The sequence below is a fragment of the Clytia hemisphaerica genome, unplaced genomic scaffold, assembly GCF_902728285.1.
Source record: "Clytia hemisphaerica strain Z4C2 unplaced genomic scaffold, Clytia hemisphaerica genome assembly, whole genome shotgun sequence".
Classification (NCBI taxonomy): Eukaryota; Metazoa; Cnidaria; class Hydrozoa; order Leptothecata; family Clytiidae; genus Clytia; species Clytia hemisphaerica.
Genome location: NW_027103247.1, coordinates 1094862 through 1113725, shown reverse-complemented (window position 1 = coordinate 1113725; position 18864 = coordinate 1094862). Strand labels below are relative to the sequence as shown.

Here is an 18864-nt window from a genome sequence, read left to right as displayed (position 1 = left end):
CGAGTGCAAAGAAAGTGCCCAAAAATTCTGAAATTTTGAAAGTACCGCAAAAAATTGAAAGTACCTTATGACATTGACATGATTGTGTATATCATATAATGGGTTGTTATTGTTTTGGATATCCGGCATACCGTCAACGGCTCTAACTTGGGACGAGTGTCATATCATGGGATGGTTGACTTTCTGAACTGTTTTTTCACTGTTAAATCTCTGTTGACAACAAGTTTGTTTTCTATGATTTGGGACTATGTTAATTTAAAATGACTTTTAATAGGTAGAGGTTCGGTAAAATGATTGCCGAATTGCTGTCCCATGTTTTGTCAGACTGTCCCAAGTTAGAGTCCTTGACGGTACAAATCCACTTTGTAGTCATTGCATTTTCAGGCAAAGTTATGATGCCTATAGCACTGTCTGAAATTATTTTTTTTATTTGGATTATTAGTTATCAGTGCTCAATTCTGTTCGGTGGAAAGCTTCCAACTTCCCAACAGAAAAAGTACTGTCACAAAGGATTATAATAAAAAAATTTTGAGATGTTTTTACTTTATCATTTAAATATATAAAATTTGTACAAAGTTTGCTTCAGCCAAATATTTTTATGCTTGAAAATAGTTTATAAATTCTATTATGTTGAATAATTTTGTGGTGGTAAAGATAAGAAAAACATAACATGAAGTCAAGTCAAAATACTCTCAAACACTCAAACATGTTTATGTATAATTTACGATGTTTTCATTATCGCAAAGTAACTCTTTACGAAGATAGAACCTCTGTTAAAATTTTGTTTTATTATTGCTTTCATTGTTGGATGGATGGATTTCCCATGTTTGTATTTATATTACAACCCACGAAAACCGAAAACGTTTTTCTATATTTTCACTGACAGATTTTTTTATCATAGATTTTGTTACGTCTTTTTAATTAGTATTCTGCTTAATGCAACAAACATAGCAGTGTAAAAACTGAAAGCTAGTAATTTATTCGCTTTTTGTATTTGTTTTTTAATTTGATACCCCTGTTGGGGTAGGGTAGTAGTCCACTAGTAGTAAAAGTATTGCCACGTTTATTGGACTAAAACACATTTTCAAATCTTTCTGGATATATTTCAGGATTGACATGAAATTGAAATCACTAGCTAAAGAACTCTTGAAGTCGCCCAGAATATATACAGATATTTATTATATCTTTATCTCAAGCTTTTGTTAATATTTCATTGATTTTAAATAATATGAGATAAACAATTTCAGATATTTATCTTTAAAATATCTATTTTATCTTTAAGTTTTTATTTGCATACAAAAGATATAAATAGTGTATAAAATATTTTAATATATGTAAAATAGTTCCAAGGAAAAAAGCAATTATCCCCAAAAGATAAAGGTCAAATCCGTTTTTTCATGTGCTTCCGATGAGAAACTTAACGTAATTTTGACCATGTTGAGGGGGTGGGATTTGGCTTTGGAAAAAGGAACATGTACAGGTCTGGGAACAGTACATTTTAGGGGTGGGAAATGCCTTTTTTCGGGGCTGGGATTTGGCTGGGGAAAATGGAACGCGTACAGGTCTGGGAACAGGGCATTTTCGGGGTAGGAAATGCCTTTTTTCGGGGATGGGATTTGGCTTTGGAAAAAGGAACATGTACAGGTCTGGGAACAGTACATTTTTGGGGTGGGAAATGCCTTTTTTCGGGGCTGGGGAAAATGGAACGTGTACAGGTCTGGGAACAGGGCATTTTCGGGGTGGGAAATGCCCATTTTCGGGGGTGGGATTTGGCTTTGGAATATGAAGCATTTTCCACCCCGGATTTTTTTTAATTTCGGGGCCGAAAATGACCAGCTCCACAACCCGTGATTTTTGTCTACTAAAAACACCGACCTGAAAACTAGCAATTTTCGACCCCGAAAGTTTGAAAATCTAGCCCTTGGGAACAGGCCAAATTCAGCCCCGAAATGTTGAAAACACAGGCCTGGAAACAGGCCATTTTCGGCCCCGAAATTTTAATATCCTTGACCTGGGAACAGGGCAATTTCGACTCCAAATTAAAAAAATTCGGGGTGCGAAATGCCTTTGGCATGTTTCATGTTCCAAACCCAAATCCCACCCCCGAAAACAGGCATTTCCCACCCCGAAAATGCCCTGTTCCCAGGCCTGGGTTTTTAACATTTTTTCCTGTGAAATCTTATACATTCATTAACAACAAGGATGAAAACAATCCCATACTCAATGTAGAATTCAAACCACTAAACATAAACAGTTTATTTAAACTTGAAGCTTGTAAACTTGTACTTAAATTAAAAAAAAAGATTTAGTTAACCAAATCATTTTTTAATTGATCTATTCACTCCCCATCCTCGCCCCCATGACATCGATAACCCAGCCAACCGTAATGACAAAAATAGTGTCTTTGTTATTCATTCTAATAAAGCTGATTGCCCGGTCATGTACCACGCCCCCTAGCATGGCATCAACTTGAATGCTACAACATTGCTGAATTATCTTTGCATTCCCTCTGTAGTCACCTAAAAGATAGGTTATATAAAACACAATAGAATATTGTTTATCGATTATACTATTTTTCATTTGGTTTGTTATATCAGTGTAGCTGGAACCTCGATATTCCAGGATTAGAAAAAGCTATACCTGTTATCTTTTTTCTTTAAAGAGTCAACAAGCCATCAACATCGATAAATTACACACATTTCCTCAGAAACTTTTAAAATTATCTGCCATTATGACTTTCTTGAAGCCGTTCTGAAATTAACCAATCGGTTATGTATCAGAATTCCTATGGGAGTTCTTTTCCGAGATTTGTAAAATAGCTAAGTCGGCAAAAAAACTTTTCCCGGGGGTTTGAGGAATAAACAGAACTGCTATCATTTGTTTTTTATTTAACCATATATTTAAATTTGCGCTCAAAAATACTTAAATAAATGAGTTAATAATATTCAATATACTATTTGTATCTCTCAGAAAAAAAAAAAAACACTTACAGAACGACATAGTTTATCATTTGGAATACCCCCATGTTTGGACCATTCTATCGTGGGCGCAAAATAGGGCAGAAACTAAGTAGCACCCTCAGTGCAAGATTGCCGCCTCATCTTTATTTTTTCTCGCGCGCTCAAGGGGAAAAGGAAAGTGATCGATATTCTTTGAAGGAGAAATGTCAGAAACGAACCCAAAGACCAAAACATGTATTTTGTTGTTGAGAATCGATCCTGTGAAGATGAAAAAATTTCTGCTATGCGTTTTTTTCGGAACGCTAGAAAAACTCTAAATTCGAATCTTCCTTAAGGTAAAGAGGTTGCGAGATTTGGGTTAGTGAGGCAAAAATCGCTAAAAAGCTGGTAAAATCGTAATCCTCAAAAATCGAAGTTCCAGCCTCACTGTATATAACTTGAGCTATGTTATTTTATTTTATTCTGTTTTATTTCAAATTTCTTTTATTGCTGCTTTAGATTTGTTTGGATTTTATTTGTAGTCATAAATATTTATGACTTAATTTAATCAAAGTATAATCGATAAACAATCGATGACAAAATTGATCGATAAATAATCGAGCTTTGAAATAATCTTGAGTATCGATTACCTATCGATTCTATCGGTTAATCGATATCTAATCCATCGATTACTTATCGATTATTTATGGATTACTCAAGATTATTGATTACATCGATTAACTACGCCTGGTGTAATAGGTACCTATTTCAAAAGGTTTTTATACTGGTGCTGGTGAGTGGCGTAGAAAGCTCCCTTTTATGAGCTCTTTCCACTCTCAGGTTTTTATTCACTGTAAATAGTAATACAAAAGCGAAAAAGAACTTAAACTTAAACTTAAAACTTAAGAAAGAAAGGAAAAAGTTCTTACCATTTCCATTACGTGACAAAAGTTCAAAGTCAATTTGGTCACAATCGATTCAGTGTCTGAGACCAATAATTTTAAATAACATAAAAGTGGGTTAGAGAAGGGACATTTTTATTGTCTTTTCTTTTGCCTGATGTGGATGCAACTTGACGGAATCAATAAATTTAATATCACATCAGTGATCTGACGTCTGATCACCAGCTCAATCTCTCTTCTTCAGAAATAATAAAGTGACCATTTTTCTTGTTTACATTTCTCACTTTCGTTCTGTAAAATACCTGGTTAAAAGCGCGCCAAAACACGACCCGCGCTTTCCGCCGATGTTGTAATTGGTTTGTGGTGCAAAATGATGCAATCGATAAAAATGGTAGCATGCGTGAAATCGAAAGTCAATTTCCATAATTCTCTCAGATCCACAAATAAAAGACCAAAAGCAAGCCAGCACAACATTCGTAGCACCACATTCAACACCACTTTCGCAGCACCACATTCGCACTTTCGTTTTCGCTCCAGCACCACATTCGACACTTTCGTTTTCGCTCCAGCACCACATTCGGCAATTCCAGCACCACATTCAACTTTCTGCCCAATTTTCATACTGAAGGAGAGTATTCCTATCCTGGAAATTATGATTCCTATCAAGCCTTATCTATAAGCTTCCATTTAAAGCCAAAATGAAGTCTCTATCACCATTTCTCTTCATAGCCTCGCGTTATAAAGACACCTCGGTAGAGTACCGAAAATCTTAATTTTTGTGTTTTGGACTAGAAATTGTACTGAAGGAGAGTATTCCTATACTGGAAATTATGATTCCTATCAAGCCTTATCTATAAGCTTCCATTTAAAGCCAAAATGAAGTCTCTATCACCATTTCTCTTCATAGCCTCGCGTTATAAAGACACCTCGGTAGAGTACCGAAAATCTTAATTTTTGTGTTTTGGACTAGAAATTGTACTGAAGGAGAGTATTCCTATACTGGAAATTATGATTCCTATCAAGCCTTATCTATAAGCTTCCATTTAAAGCCAAAATGAAGTCTCTATCACCATTTCTCTTCATAGCCTCGCGTTATAAAGACACCTCGGTAGAGTACCGAAAATCTTAATTTTGGTGTTTTGGACTAGAAATTGTACTGAAGGAGAGTATTCCTATCCTGGAAATTATGATTCCTATCAAGCCTTATCTATTAGCTTCCATTTAAAGCCAAAATGAAGTCTCTATCATCATTTCTCTTAATAGCCTCGCGTTATAAAGACACCTCGGTAGAGTACCGAAAATCTTAACTTTAGTGTTTTGGACTAGAAATTGTACTGAAGGAGATTGTTCCTATCCCGGAAATTATGATTCCTATCAAGCCTTATCTATTAACTTCCTTTTAAAGCCAAAATGAAGTCTCTATCATCATTTCTCTTCATAGCCTCGCGTTATAAAGACACCTCGGTAGAGTACCGAAAATCTTAATTTTTGTGTTTTGGAATAGAAAATGTACTGAAGGAGAGTATTCCTATCCTGGAAATTATAATTCCTATCAAGCCTTATCTATTAGCTTCCATTTAAAGCAAAAATAAAGTATCTATCACCATTTCTCTTCATAGCCTCGCGTTATAAAGACACCTCGGTAGAGTACCGAAAATCTTAATTTTGGTGTTCTGAACTAAAAATTGTACTGAAGGAGAGTATTCCTATCCTGAAAATTATAATTCCTATCAAGCTTTATACATTACCTTTCATTTAAAGCCAAAATAAAGTCTCTATCACCATTTCCCTACTCAGCCTCGCGTTTTAAAGACACCTCGGTAGAGTACAGAAAATCTCAATTTTGGTATTCTGGCCTTTAAATTGTACAGAAAAAGAGTATCGGAGTATTCTTTTCCTGGAAATTATGATTCCTATCTAGCTTGATATATTACCTTCCATATAAAGCCAGAATGAAGTCTCTATCACCATTTCCCTTCACGCACAGCCTCGCGTTTTAAAGACACCTCGGTAGAGTAACGAAAATGTTTTGCATTCAAGATTATGAAATACATAGTCGAATGAATATTCATAATATTCATATAAGAAATGGTTTGAGAATTTGCCGTATTTTTTGTCTAAACACTTCATTTTAATGTTACGTGGTAGTGTTAAAATTTCAAAGCTGCCTTTACTTTATGGTTATTCGCATATTTTGGATTGTGAGTCGTCTGTGACAACGTTTGGCACCGCTAGTTTTCTGACATATTTTATGGTTTATGAATTAATTCAAAACTAATTTCACAGGTCACTTGACCTTTTATATGACTAAATAAGTAGCCTCGCTAGCAAATCAAGTCAAAAAGTATGTTGACGTTTCTTTTAAAGAAATAATTAAAAAAGTAATTATAAGAGCAATAGCATGGTTTGTGTGCGGTGCACATAGGTGGGCTTCCAAGATGCAAGTATTCCGTTATACGACCTTTTTCATCTTTGGTATTCGAAAGAAAAATTACCGTTATTCTGCTATTTGAGACGTCTTCCGTTATTGATCTTTACACAGTAATCTACCGGTATATTTTCAAACAGACCGGTACAGTAATTCGGTATCGTTGTTCCAAAAAAGGCAAAAAGAGGGCAGGGCTTAAAAAAAGCCACTGATAACTCATAAAGATGACATACATTATAATTGATGCCTTCATCAATGACTTCATAAAGAAAATGTTTTCACTTTGTTATTTCAAATTTTTTTATTTTATGAGACATATTGTACAAACTAACCTCTTTATCTTTTGACCCGAAATTATTAACCCCCGTCCAATCTTCCCGATTTTTTCCCATTGGTAAGGAGTCTCTAAGAAAAACAGATTTGAACTCCTAACATTATTAGGACTGTTTAAACACGCAGCACACGGCATATTGCTTGAATTCTCGGGTGCAGCAATCGCTAAGAGTCAAGTGCACGTGTAGATACTCCCTTGTTCAACAGAGGCGATTACCCTGTGTGACACCCCCGGGGGGGGTACTAGGGCAAAATGGGTTACGGGGATGCTCCGCTGGTCAGGGTACCTTTTTAAACACCCGCGAGTCCCAGGTAGGGTCGTAAAAACACTAAAATAGAAAAATCAGTCCCTCGTAGGGTGCCTATTTTTGGAAAATTTGGGGAAAAGTAGAAAATTTAAGAAAATTTTGAAATTTCAGTCCCATTCAGGGTCACATTTTTCGCATATATCGAGTCCCACGTAGGGTCCATTTTTCGAACCTCAGCGGAGCACCCCCGTCGGTCGACAAGGGTAGTACCCCCCCCCCCGGGGTGACACCCCTGTGTCACAGACCCGCTGGGACCCCCTACTGGCCCCTACCCACTGGTTTCGATAGGAATTTTTATCCCCACTGTTAGAAAAGGTTCCTCTGGAGCTGTTGAGATAGGCACCCCTATTCAGTTCAGTTCTACAACTGAGGTACACACCAATCCCATATTTAAAGGGGGAGCGAAGTGCAGGTGTACGATGCAATCAGCTATGTTTCTAATAGTAATAGGAGATAAACATCTTTGAATCACACTAGTTTAACCCTCTCTCTCAAAGCGTTCCTTATGATAAAAGCCTGGTTATACATAGTACGTGATGCAGGTCCCAGAGTCATTGCAGGCGGAGGACCCTGGTCTCCCCACATTTATAAAAACAAAAGGAATTTTTTAATCCCTAACGGACTTTCAAGAACCTCTGTTATTGGCAAAATTATTCCAAATTATGGTCGTATTGAAGCAAATAAAAGAGGGTCAAAATTAGATAGTTTTCTCTTCGGCGCCAACCATGGTCCATAGTCACTTATGTTTTTTGTCATTCCATTTTTGGGAGCAAAACAGGGGCATCAATTGGAGTCATATCAAACAACATCGGTTATTTCTAGTCAGGTACTTAGCAAAATCTCACTAGTCATACTCTACAACCTCTGGCCATTTTTTAGCTTGCACAAAAAAGTTTCCAGCGATTCGTCTCGATATTGCCAGTATTGTCACATTTAATTGACTTTTTGCCAGAACCTGTTTTTCGTCCCTCGCATGACTAAAGGTTCAATCTCAAAATTAATACCTTACAAAATTTAGAGTTTTACTGTGATGGTCATCTCTGAGATTGAGATTGCCCTTTTTCATGTAGAGGAATAGTCGATGTTTTCATATGACAAAAAGGCCAATCTCAAAGGCAGAACAGGATTGCAAGATTTCCAATTTTCCAAGACACTTATTTTAAGATTGAACCTTTAGTCATGTGAGGGACCTTTTGAGGATTTTTTGACCAAGATTAAGGAATTTCAAGAAATAAATACCGGCATTTCGTACCCCCATTTTCTTAACCCTCCCCCTCTACTGCTGCGAGAGCAAAGGCATTTTCTTTAGAGTAAACTGAAAACTGAGTCGTCCATAATTTGTATCAGAATCAGGGCTTGTTTGTATATCTTTTTGAGCGTTTTAAGCATGTGAATACTAAATACACCGTTTAGGAGTGTCGACTGCGCACGCGTCAATCCAATTTTCCATTGTTTTGATTTTAGCGATCACGGAAAATTCACTCTCCTCCGTAAAAAAACGGTAGGTAAACATCTGGTTCTCATAAGGAAACATAGCAGAAAAACGGTAGGTAAAGAACTCCTTTTAATCATAACTTCTTTTCCTCTTGATGAATTTTTGTGAAATTTTCAGGAGAGACTTATAAAATTATCATTGATATCATGTTCAAATATCTAAATCATTCTCTTTAAAGGAGAGACAAAAATTCACAATGTTTACATTCCTCTAACCTTTCACAGTACTAAAGTGCACATTTTTACCTACCATTTTTACCGGGCCTCTGCAATGGAGTACCGTGAAATGGCGAGACTCCTAAACGGTGTATTTGAACTTATTTTTTTCGCTTTACTTTTTTAAAAAGAGCTCTGGCCATGTCCATATAGTACATCCCTATCTCACAGACCCGGTGGGCGAGAGGTGGGAACGATGGGACCAACAATACATTGAACAAATCGGGATGACGAGGTGCCTTTAAAACGTGACGCTAGAAAGGGAAATGATAATAGAGACTTCATTTTTGCTTTAAATAGAAGGTAGTATATAAGGCTTGATAGGAATCATAATTTCCAGAATAGGAATGATCTACTTCAGTATAATATTTAGTCCAAAACACCAAAATTAAGATATTCGGTACTCTACCGAGGTGTCTTTAAAACGTGAGGCTGGGAAGGGAAATAATAATAGAGACTTCGTTTTTGCTTTAAATGAAAGGTAATAAATAAGGCTTGATAGGAATCATAAAATCCAGGATAGGAATGCTCTCCTTCAGCATAAATTTTAGTCCAAAACACTAAAATTAAGATTTTCCGTACTCTACCGAGGTGACTTTAAAACGTGAGGCTGGGAAGGGAAATAATAATGGAGACTTCGTTTTTGCTTTAAATGAAAGGTAATAAATAAGGCTTGATAGGAATCATAAGATCCAGGATAGGAATGCTCTCCTTCAGCATAATTTTTAGTCCAAAACACTAAAATTAAGATTTTTCGTACTCTACCGAGGTGACTTTAAAACGTGAGACTGAGAAGGGAAATGGTGATAAAGACTTCATTTTTGCTTTAAATGGAAGACAATATATAAAGCTTGATAGGAATCATATTTTCCAGTATAGGAATACCCGCCTTCAGTATGATTTTTAGTCCAAAACACCAAAATTAAGATATTCGGCACTCTACCGAGGTGTCTTTAAAACTTGAGGCTGGGAAGGAAAATGGTGATAGAGACTTCATTTTTGCTTTAAATGAAAGGTAATAGATAATGCTTGATAGGAATCATAATTTCTAGTATAGGAATACTCTCCTTCAGTATGATTTTTAGTCCAAAACACCAAAATTAAGACATTCGCCACTCTACCGAGGTGTCTTTAAAACGTGAGGCTGGGAAGGGAAATGGTGATAGGGACTTCATTTTGGCTTGAAATGGAAGCTAATAGATAATGCTTGATAGGAATCATAATTTCTAGTATAGGAATACTCTCCTTCAGTATGATTTTTAGTCCAAAACACCAAATTTAAGACATTCGGCACTCTACCGAGGTGTCTTTAAAACGTGAGGCTGGGAAGGGAAATGATGATAGAGACTTCATTTTAGCTTTAAATGGAAGCTAATAGATAAGGCTTGACAGGAATCATAATTTCCAGAATAGGAATACACTCCTTCAGTATGAAAATTGAATCGAAAGTTGAATGTGGTGCTGGAGTTTCCGAATGTGGTGCTGGAGCGAAAACGAAAGTGCCGAATGTGGTGCTGCGAAAGTGGTGTTGAATGTGGTGCCACGAATGTGGTGCTGGCTTGCTTTTGGTAAATAAAAGTCAGAAAGTGAAAAAGAACAATGTCTATGGACCTTTTACCAGTAAGTAAAACCTTCAAGTTGAATCACAATGTCATGTCATAAGTTCATTTTCCAAAAGACATAGTTAGTTAGTTAGTCATGGTGATACTATTAGACCATGGCCAGCTGATTGCTAAAGTTTCAAAAATACCTAAAGTAAAAATTCAAAATATCTGTGAATAAACTTTTGATATGTTTTTAACTCAATTTGAAGGTGCTGATTCCGAATTTGAATGTTACCAAGCTTGAAACCCCGCAGTTTTTTTATAATTTGCGATTTTTTGCGTTTTCAGGCAAAATTGTAGCTAACGCTAAGCCATGATTTTTGAGGGGTCTTCAAAATCAAAAAATACCTATACCACGTGATAGAGCTCTTCAAACTGAGCAAAAAAATGTATTACATCAAAGTCTAAACTTTTCTAGATCAAAAGTTATAGACGATTTTGTGGTCAAAAATTGATTGAAAACAGGGAATTTCCCCACAATCTGCATAATGTTTGCAAAATTATAGCACTTTTTTACCACAAAAACGCCCTTAACTTTTGATCTAGAAAAGTTGAGTCTTTGATGTAATACATTTTTGGACCTACCTGGAGGTCCTATAAATTAACCTTTGTCCGTCCGTCCGTCCGTTAGTTACCAGCTTTTTCTCGAGATTGGCTCATTAGTTTTTTCTGATTTTTTGCACAAAGATGCATAACTATAAACAGTCGGGTGTTTAAGATAAAAACTGCAATTATTGCTCTTTTCGGAAATTATTGCCGAAAACGGCAATTTTTTTAACGATGAAATGCTGAATCAGCAAAATGTGTTGTCCTTTTAAGGGCAAAGATGTCAGAGGTGTTTGAAAATAGTAAAATTGCATCGAGTAAAAGGTTTTTCGGATTTTTAAAAGTGATTTTTTCAATTTTTCATTGCTCAATAACATGAAAAGTTCTAAAATAATAAGTTAAAAGATCCTGCATCGATGCCGAAACACAGCCAGAAAGAGATAACAAAACCCCCGTTGTAAATTTGTTTACATATGACTCGATTTTGCTATCTGCATTTCCAACAAAAACCAGTTGAAAACAATACTAAACGAGGCACAGTGGGCCTACTTATCGCGAGGATGTCAAATACCAGGTGTTCAATAATAAAATAAACTTTTATTTGCAATTTTCATTTATTTACCTTTTTATTTTTCTGCTGATTCAGCATTTCATCGTTAAAAAAATTGCCGTTTTTGGCAATAATTTCCGAAAAGAGCAATAATTGCAGATTTTATCTTAAACACCCGACTGATAAACCCTCCCTCGAATGTGACGGAGCCCAATTTTTGAAAAAAAAATTTTTAGGCAAATTTGGGCCAAAAAACGACTAAAAAATGGGTTTTTTGGACTTTGTGAAAAATTGGATCATTAATTTTTTCTGATTTTTTGTATGAAAGTAGGTAAAAGATTTTTGTAAAAAACGAATTTTTTCAGCTCAAATAACGCACGTTTATCTATAAGAATCACTATTAATAAGCATACGTCAAGTTTCTTAGTCAAATTACTCAATCTTTTTATGAGATAGATGTTTTTTTTGCTTGCTTGAATATGAAAGAATATTTAAAGAGCATGAAATTTTGGTTTCTAAACGTTTTTTTTATAAGAAACAAACGACTAATTTTAATAGATTGTCACTATTTGTGTTCTGAATGATTGTTTAATGGTCACGCTCACTTAGATATCAATTATTTATGTGTTAAATGCATAACCAGGTAGGTCCATAAAAGTATCACTTGTTTTGTTCAGTTTGAAGAGCTCTATCACGTAGTATAGGTCTTTTTTGATTTTGAAGACCCTTCAAAAATCATGGATTTTCAGGGGCTTACAATTTTGCCTGAAAGCGCAAAAAATCGCAAATTACGCAAAAACTGAGGGTTTTCAAGCTTGGTAACATTCATATTCCAAATTAGCACCCTCAAATTGACTTAAATCAATGGTCAACGTTTTTCATCGGCATTTTGAAAAAAAGTGAAACGTTTTGAGGCCGGGGCTGGCCACGGCCTATATGGTGATACATGCAATCTTCTTTTTCTATATTTCTTCTCTTTCAGCAGTGTCCTATAGTATAGACCTAAACTCTTCATACAAAAATTACGGGAAACGCATGTTTGGACTTTGTACCCTATGCTGCACGCAAGCACTTTTAAGCCAAAGTCCCGCAAAGGCTTGCATCAGTGGAGGCTAACATGCATAACCCTCAAATGACTGACCAATCAAAGCAGATCAAAGCAGCAAAATTTCAAAACAAATGAACTACACAGCTTCGCTCGCAGCTCTACTCTACCATTTTTGTTAATAATAATAATAATAATAACATATGTTTTAAGTGGCATGCTCCGAAAAATTCAAAAGCTTTTAGGCAGCTGGAGAATTGTTTCCACGAAGGGCCACTCTGAACAGAACAAGAACGAATACGGAAACTGAAACAAGAACGATAGGCAACAAAGAATGACTTCACTAATATTTAAAAAAAAGAAAAAAAAGATATACATATTATATATTAATCTCTGTATGATTATTGGAAAAAATATGATTTAGCTTTGGATTTGAAAGTGACCAAAGATTTAGTTTGGCGGAGGTCGGTAGGCAAACTATTCCAAATGTTTGTAGCATTGTATAAAAAGGTTTTAGAATCAAATTTATTTCTTGTTCTCTGTATCCGAATTTTCTTTTCTGATCCAGCTCTAGTATTTACACCTTGCGCATCGGGCTCACCACCATTTCCACAGAGAACGAAACGTTTGGATAGATAAGAGGGACATATCTTTTGAACAGCCTTGAAAGTCATGAGAGCAGTACTGTAATCAGCAATTTTTCCAAAAGGCTTGTTCATTGGAGTGACCCGATCGATTTGTCTAGACAAAGAATCAAATCGCCTACGAACATGCAATAGAGTGTTGCTCCAGGTGTTAACGCAATATCCGAGATGTGGATATACCATTGCATTTACCAATAACCGTTTCGTGCTATCGTTCAATGTCGAACTAACCCTTTTGATTTTATTGAGTCCAAGATAGGCTCTTTGTCTAACAAGGCTCGCATGTTTTTCCCACGTTAAACTTTCGTCGAAAATTACACCGAGATATTTCACGTCGGATTTAGGTTCAATCGGGACGTTTTGAAAGGATAGAGGTGGCATTTCCTTACATTCTTTAACCTTTTGTTTCCTACCAAAAAAGATAACTTCAGTCTTGGTTGTATTGACTGATAGTTTGTTGCAATAAAACCAGGCACTTAGATATTCAAGCTGCTTTTCTAAGCCTGATTTGAGAGTTTGTGGATCTTTTGCACTTTGTATAATGACAGTGTCATCAGCGTATAGATGGCAAAAAGTTTTTCGGTGGATGCAATCAAATATATCATTGATGTAAAGTAAAAACAAAAAAGGACCAAGTACAGAACCCTGGGGGACACCGTACTTACCCTCCCACATAAAAGAAGATTTTGAATCACCAACAACCGAACACTGTTCCCTTTCACTCAAATACGACTCAAACCAATCAAAGGGAACATCTCTAATACCGTAACAAAAAAGTTTCTTCATTAAAATAACATGATCTACCGTGTCAAAAGCCTTTTTCAAATCCACTAGAACCGCTCCAACATAATTTTTCTTAGCTACTTCTCCTAAGACAAAGTCAGCAACATAAGACACTGCCGTGTCTGTCGAATGTTTATTCCTGAAACCGGATTGAAACTCGCTGATGATGTTGTTCTTTTCAAGAAATTCAGAAACTTGGAAATGGACTATTTTTTCAAAAACTTTCATTGGGATTGGAAGGATTGAAATTGGTCTATAGTTGTTAACGTTATCAGCATCCCCCTCCTTGAAAAGGGGTGTGACTCGTTTTCTCTTCCAACATTTTGGAACAACGCCCGTTTTAAGAGAGAGATTATAAATGTGGGTTAAATAGTAAGCCAAGATTGGAGAACCTGCTTTGAGTGTTGATTTATCTTTGTATTTTAAGGACCAGACAGGTCATTCATTTTGAGGGCTATGCATGTGAGCCTCCACTAATGCAAGTTATCCGACTTCACAGTACAACTTTTCTATTTCTCCTTTTTTTTGGAAAAGTTCTAGGAATGAAAATATAGGGATAATGAATAATATCCATTGATGATCTGCGGCACATCGTAAAGCTAGAATCGCTTATAAACTATTGCAAGAACTCTCGAAACAAAACATCAGAATATCTAACAATATGACTATAATGTCAAGATGTCAATTAATGTGATCAAAAAAGTGTGAGTTGTAAAAATAATTTCCTCCATTATTCGTTGCTCAAGTTTAAAAGTCAACAACTTTGTAATAAAAAAAATATGTTTTGTATATATAAGAAGTAATTATTGTTATTAGGTTCAATTGGTTCAGTGTATCAAATCTCTCAGTTTAGTTGACACTTTGGTATCTTCATTGCGTCACAGGGAAAGGTTTATTTTTATTTTAGTTTGTATCTTTAAAAGATCCCATCAGATTTAGGCAGGGCTGTCGGATTTAGGACCACTCACGGTATATTACAAGATATTTTTGAGAGGGAGGATGCGGATTAGGCCCGGGAAAACTTTTTTTGACCAAAATAGTGACGCCATAGGCAAAACTGCAAGGGAAAATAAGGTGTAGGAAAATAGCCGATTTCCAAAAGTCAAAATAAACGAAAATGATTGGTACCATCTGAAAGAGCATGAAATTCTGAGCAAAAAAATGTATTACAACAACTGTCTGACTAAAACACACAAAGAAATACAGCCGCTTGAAGTTCAAAAAACATACCTACGTCAGTACGATCAAGACAAGATTTGGCGGCCATAGAAAACTTGTTCTGTTCGCATCGCAACAGGTGTTAAAAATGCATGCGGGCAGACGGTGGGTCGGAAAAATTCCCAGGTTTTTTTAAATCGCTTCTGTAAGTCGGGGGCAGGTGGTGACACGAACAGAACAATTTTCTGATGGCTGCCAGAGCGATCAAGAAAAAAGCTATACGTCAAAAGAACAATTTGCTTTTTCCGGATTTTTTCCCGCATCTCTGCACCAGAAAATCAGGGGAAAATATGATGCGGGCGGGTGACGCAAATAGAACAATTTTTCGATGGCCGCCTTTGACGTCAAATCACAGTAGAGCTGACAGTTAGTTGGTCTTAAAGCGGCTGTATTTCTTTGTGAATTTTAGTCAGAGAGTTGTTGTAATCAGTGAAAATTCCAAGCACTTTTCTGTGGCCGTTATACGGCCAGAAAACTCAATTTTAAATTGAGTTTTGAAGCTCAATATTTGAAGAAAAAAAATTTTTTGAGTCATAAAAAGTCGGAAAAATATAGACCGTAAACCTTAGATGAAACTCATTTGGACAAAATTACGGAAAAGATTAACCAATGAAAATCTGACGGCACTCATGCGAATTTGCAAATATCAAGGGGACATCGATTATGAGGATATCAAAAACACTTGGCTGAGGGCTGATGACACCAAATCGAAAACACGCCGTGTTAATAGTAGATTGCATTGATTAGTTCTAGATTCTTGGGATGTTTATAATTTGTTAATATTACGAAAAAAGAGGGCCATTCTTTTTATTGTTACCTACAGTTTTATTTTTTTATTCTATTGTAGAGTAGAATTATTAACCGTTTTATTGATTTACTAAGAAGGCCGCTAGAAATATGTCCATTTTCTGATCAATTTTTCCTTTATATTCACTTTTAAAACTCCAGATTTGTTAGAACAATATTGAGTGGAAAGTACATTCCACAATGCTCCTTTTTTATTTTGAAATCTTACTTTAATAAATAAAGCTTTGTTTCTTTTGTTCTTGAAGCATTTCTTTCCATCAGGGGCTGTAAGCTTTAAAAAAGACCTGTTTTAAACCATTCTAGAAGGGCTAATTTTCAAAAATTTTCTCCCGTCGGCGCCTCCTTAGACACTAATTAAGGGACACTAAACTACAGCCCTATCACCCTAACACCTACCACTTTCAAAGTGGAGCCGCAGCCCCTATCCGTGCATGGTTAAAGTGTATTCTATTATGGTTACTAGTAAACAATAATTTTGTTTATGTTACGAAAGAAAAGTACTTATTTTTGTTGCATTTTAATTCTTGATATCATTAAATAAACTCTTAACTAGGAGTCCGTTAGGGGGGGGGGTCTCAGATAATAGCAATGGCATGGCTGAAACTCAATTTCTAGATCAAAAAACGGCCAGTGGGAAAAGTGCTTGGACTTTTGCCTGGTAATACAATATTTTGCTCAGAATTTCATGCTCTATGAGATGATGCCACATTTATTTTGACTTTTGACTTTTCTCTACCCCTTATTTTTCCTTGCAGTTTTGCCTAAGGCATCACTATTTTTGTCACAAAAAGTTTTCCCGGGCCTAATCCGCGTCCTCCCTCTCAAAAATATCTTGTAATATACTGTTCTTTGGAATAGACTAAAAATGGTGAGGTCGTAGAAAAGATGTCACAGAACCCCATGCTTGGCCCCTACTACAAGACTTTTTGTTGTACAAGTTTTGTAATAAGTACTGTATTAATTTTTTTTTCTTAGAATAAACTGAAAAATGATTGAAAATGATGATGGTGATGATTATATGTCATCTGATGACGAAGACTTTTCGTATCCTAGTGATATCTGGAAAAGTTTTCCCCAGAAAAAAATTAAAAGTACAACTTTGAAAAGTTTGCATAACATAGCTCTGGGAAATATTTGTAAAAATATGGGATATTGGATGGAATTTTTGCCAACAGACCCTCATAAATTTCTTTATGTTATTAGCCCATTCGATGTTTTAAGTAAGTATCACTTTTCCATAATGATAAATTTAGATATCATTTTTTAAACATTTTATATTCAAAAACTTGAGTAAACTTCTTGCTAGACTTGATTGGAGACTTGATTATTCATTAGATAATTTATAAATACTTCTTTTCATTAAATCTCTTTGATAAAAGGCTCCAAAGATACCATGGCAATACTTTCAATGCTCACAGAGATGCACAAATTTAAGCCATGTTATTTGAACTTGATTTTCCATCAACACCTGCTAGAGATGGACTTTGATATTTTGCCAAATGGTTGGAATTACATGAAATCAATGTTCAATAGATGCAAGGTAAATTTATTAGAATTATTAAACCTTTTTTGTTTATTTTCGTAAAGCTAAGACCAGTTTTGTCTATATACACACATTTTGTTCTATTGAGCATCTGTCAAAACTTTCAAATATCAGATTTAAAGCTTTGTACTGTTTTTTATTGTGCCTAACATTATATTTTTTCAATTGCTATGATTTTCATAATAAAGATAGAATCAAAAACTAAAAATCGTACCATATTTTTATTTCAGAGAATCAAGAGGCTGAAAGTAACAAATTCAAAAATATCCAAAGAGCTTATCAAAAGAATTCCAACATCATATCCCGGTATTGAAGAACTCAATTTGGGAGGTCCCCATCAAGACCTTATCGATAATTTGAAAAATTGTTGTAAATTAAAGTCACTTCATTTTACTGCCAGTTCATTATCTGTTTTGAAGATAACATTTCCACCAGAGATACAATCCCTCACAATGAAACATTTAGCTGGTGATGCGAATGATTCAGACCATCTTTGGAGTATCTTAAATGAATTAAAGTCATTATCCAGGCTATCTCTCCATGGATCTGAGTTACATTTTTCCACTCTTCCAGATGATATCAAATTCCCAAACGTCAAAGCGTTGGATCTCTCAAATTGCACAGGTTTAACAAACCAAAATCTAATTTCCATATTGGAGGCTGTAATCAATATCGCTGACCTAAATTTGAATGGACTGTCCTGTGATGATACAAAGATTTTTAATTCTATTGAAAAACTACCAAATTTGTTGATTTTAAAAATTGCTTATTTGTTTGTGGTTTTTGACAATAATGTCAAATTTTGCTTGAAAACAATAGGAAGTCAACTGGTTACTTTGGATATATCTGGGAATCTAGCTATAGACATTGATTTCATTAGAATGCACTGTCCAAATTTAGAAAGCCTCTTATTGTCACAATGTACTTTTTTGAATCCTGATTTCTTTGAACAAAGAATTATCGAAGATCAATTAAGTCAATATTCTTGTACGAAACTCAAGAAGTTTGAGCTAGATTCTGTCTCTCTGGATATAATCACTGACAATACTAGTAATATTGAACCAATCATAGGAGATGGTGAATTCAATTCGAGAATATTCGATACTCTTTGTCAGACAGTGTATAAACATTTCATGTCAAAAAGTCTTATAAAATCACTTAAAATTGGCCATGGAGCTTTTGTTGATTATATTTTAAAACATTTTGAAGGTACTTTATTAGAATATATCGATTTCTCTGGATGTCGAGGCTTAAAGAAGGAACATATCGTTAAGTGTTTATTGAAATTCCCAAATTTAAAACAAATTGATTATTTTGGTTGCAAGATTTTACAATCAGAAAGGAGCTACTTAAATGGACTAATCTTCAGAGCTGGTATTGATGTGAAGTGTGAAGGAGACTTTAAGTTTTCTTAATTAATTGTTAAAAGATTGTAAATGAAATTTTATAAAGTTACTATATTGGCTCTCTTTTTTGATAACAATAATAATAAATTAAGCATAAG

The 18864-nt window shown here is 35.2% G+C and overlaps 1 protein-coding gene across 1 annotated transcript; it reads left to right on the top strand.

Annotated features, from left to right (window-relative positions):
* Positions 1 to 16783: 16783 nt before the first annotated feature.
* Positions 16784 to 18864, top strand: LOC136819574 (uncharacterized). The gene is made up of 3 exons (XM_067075848.1): positions 16784 to 17037; positions 17197 to 17357; positions 17591 to 18864. Exons 1-3 carry the CDS (start codon positions 16806 to 16808, stop codon positions 18773 to 18775), a joined length of 1578 nt encoding a protein of 525 aa, XP_066931949.1. The 5' UTR covers positions 16784 to 16805; the 3' UTR covers positions 18776 to 18864.

Bases quoted from the DNA above. Each gene is read 5' to 3' on its own strand.
- LOC136819574 (XM_067075848.1), top strand. From the start codon at position 16,806: ATGATTGAAAATGATGATGGTGATGATTATATGTCATCTGATGACGAA. The intron at 17,038-17,196 runs GTAAGTATCACT...CTTTGATAAAAG, and splicing joins TAGCCCATTCGATGTTTTAA to GCTCCAAAGATACCATGGCA. The intron at 17,358-17,590 runs GTAAATTTATTA...TTTTTATTTCAG, and splicing joins CAATGTTCAATAGATGCAAG to AGAATCAAGAGGCTGAAAGT.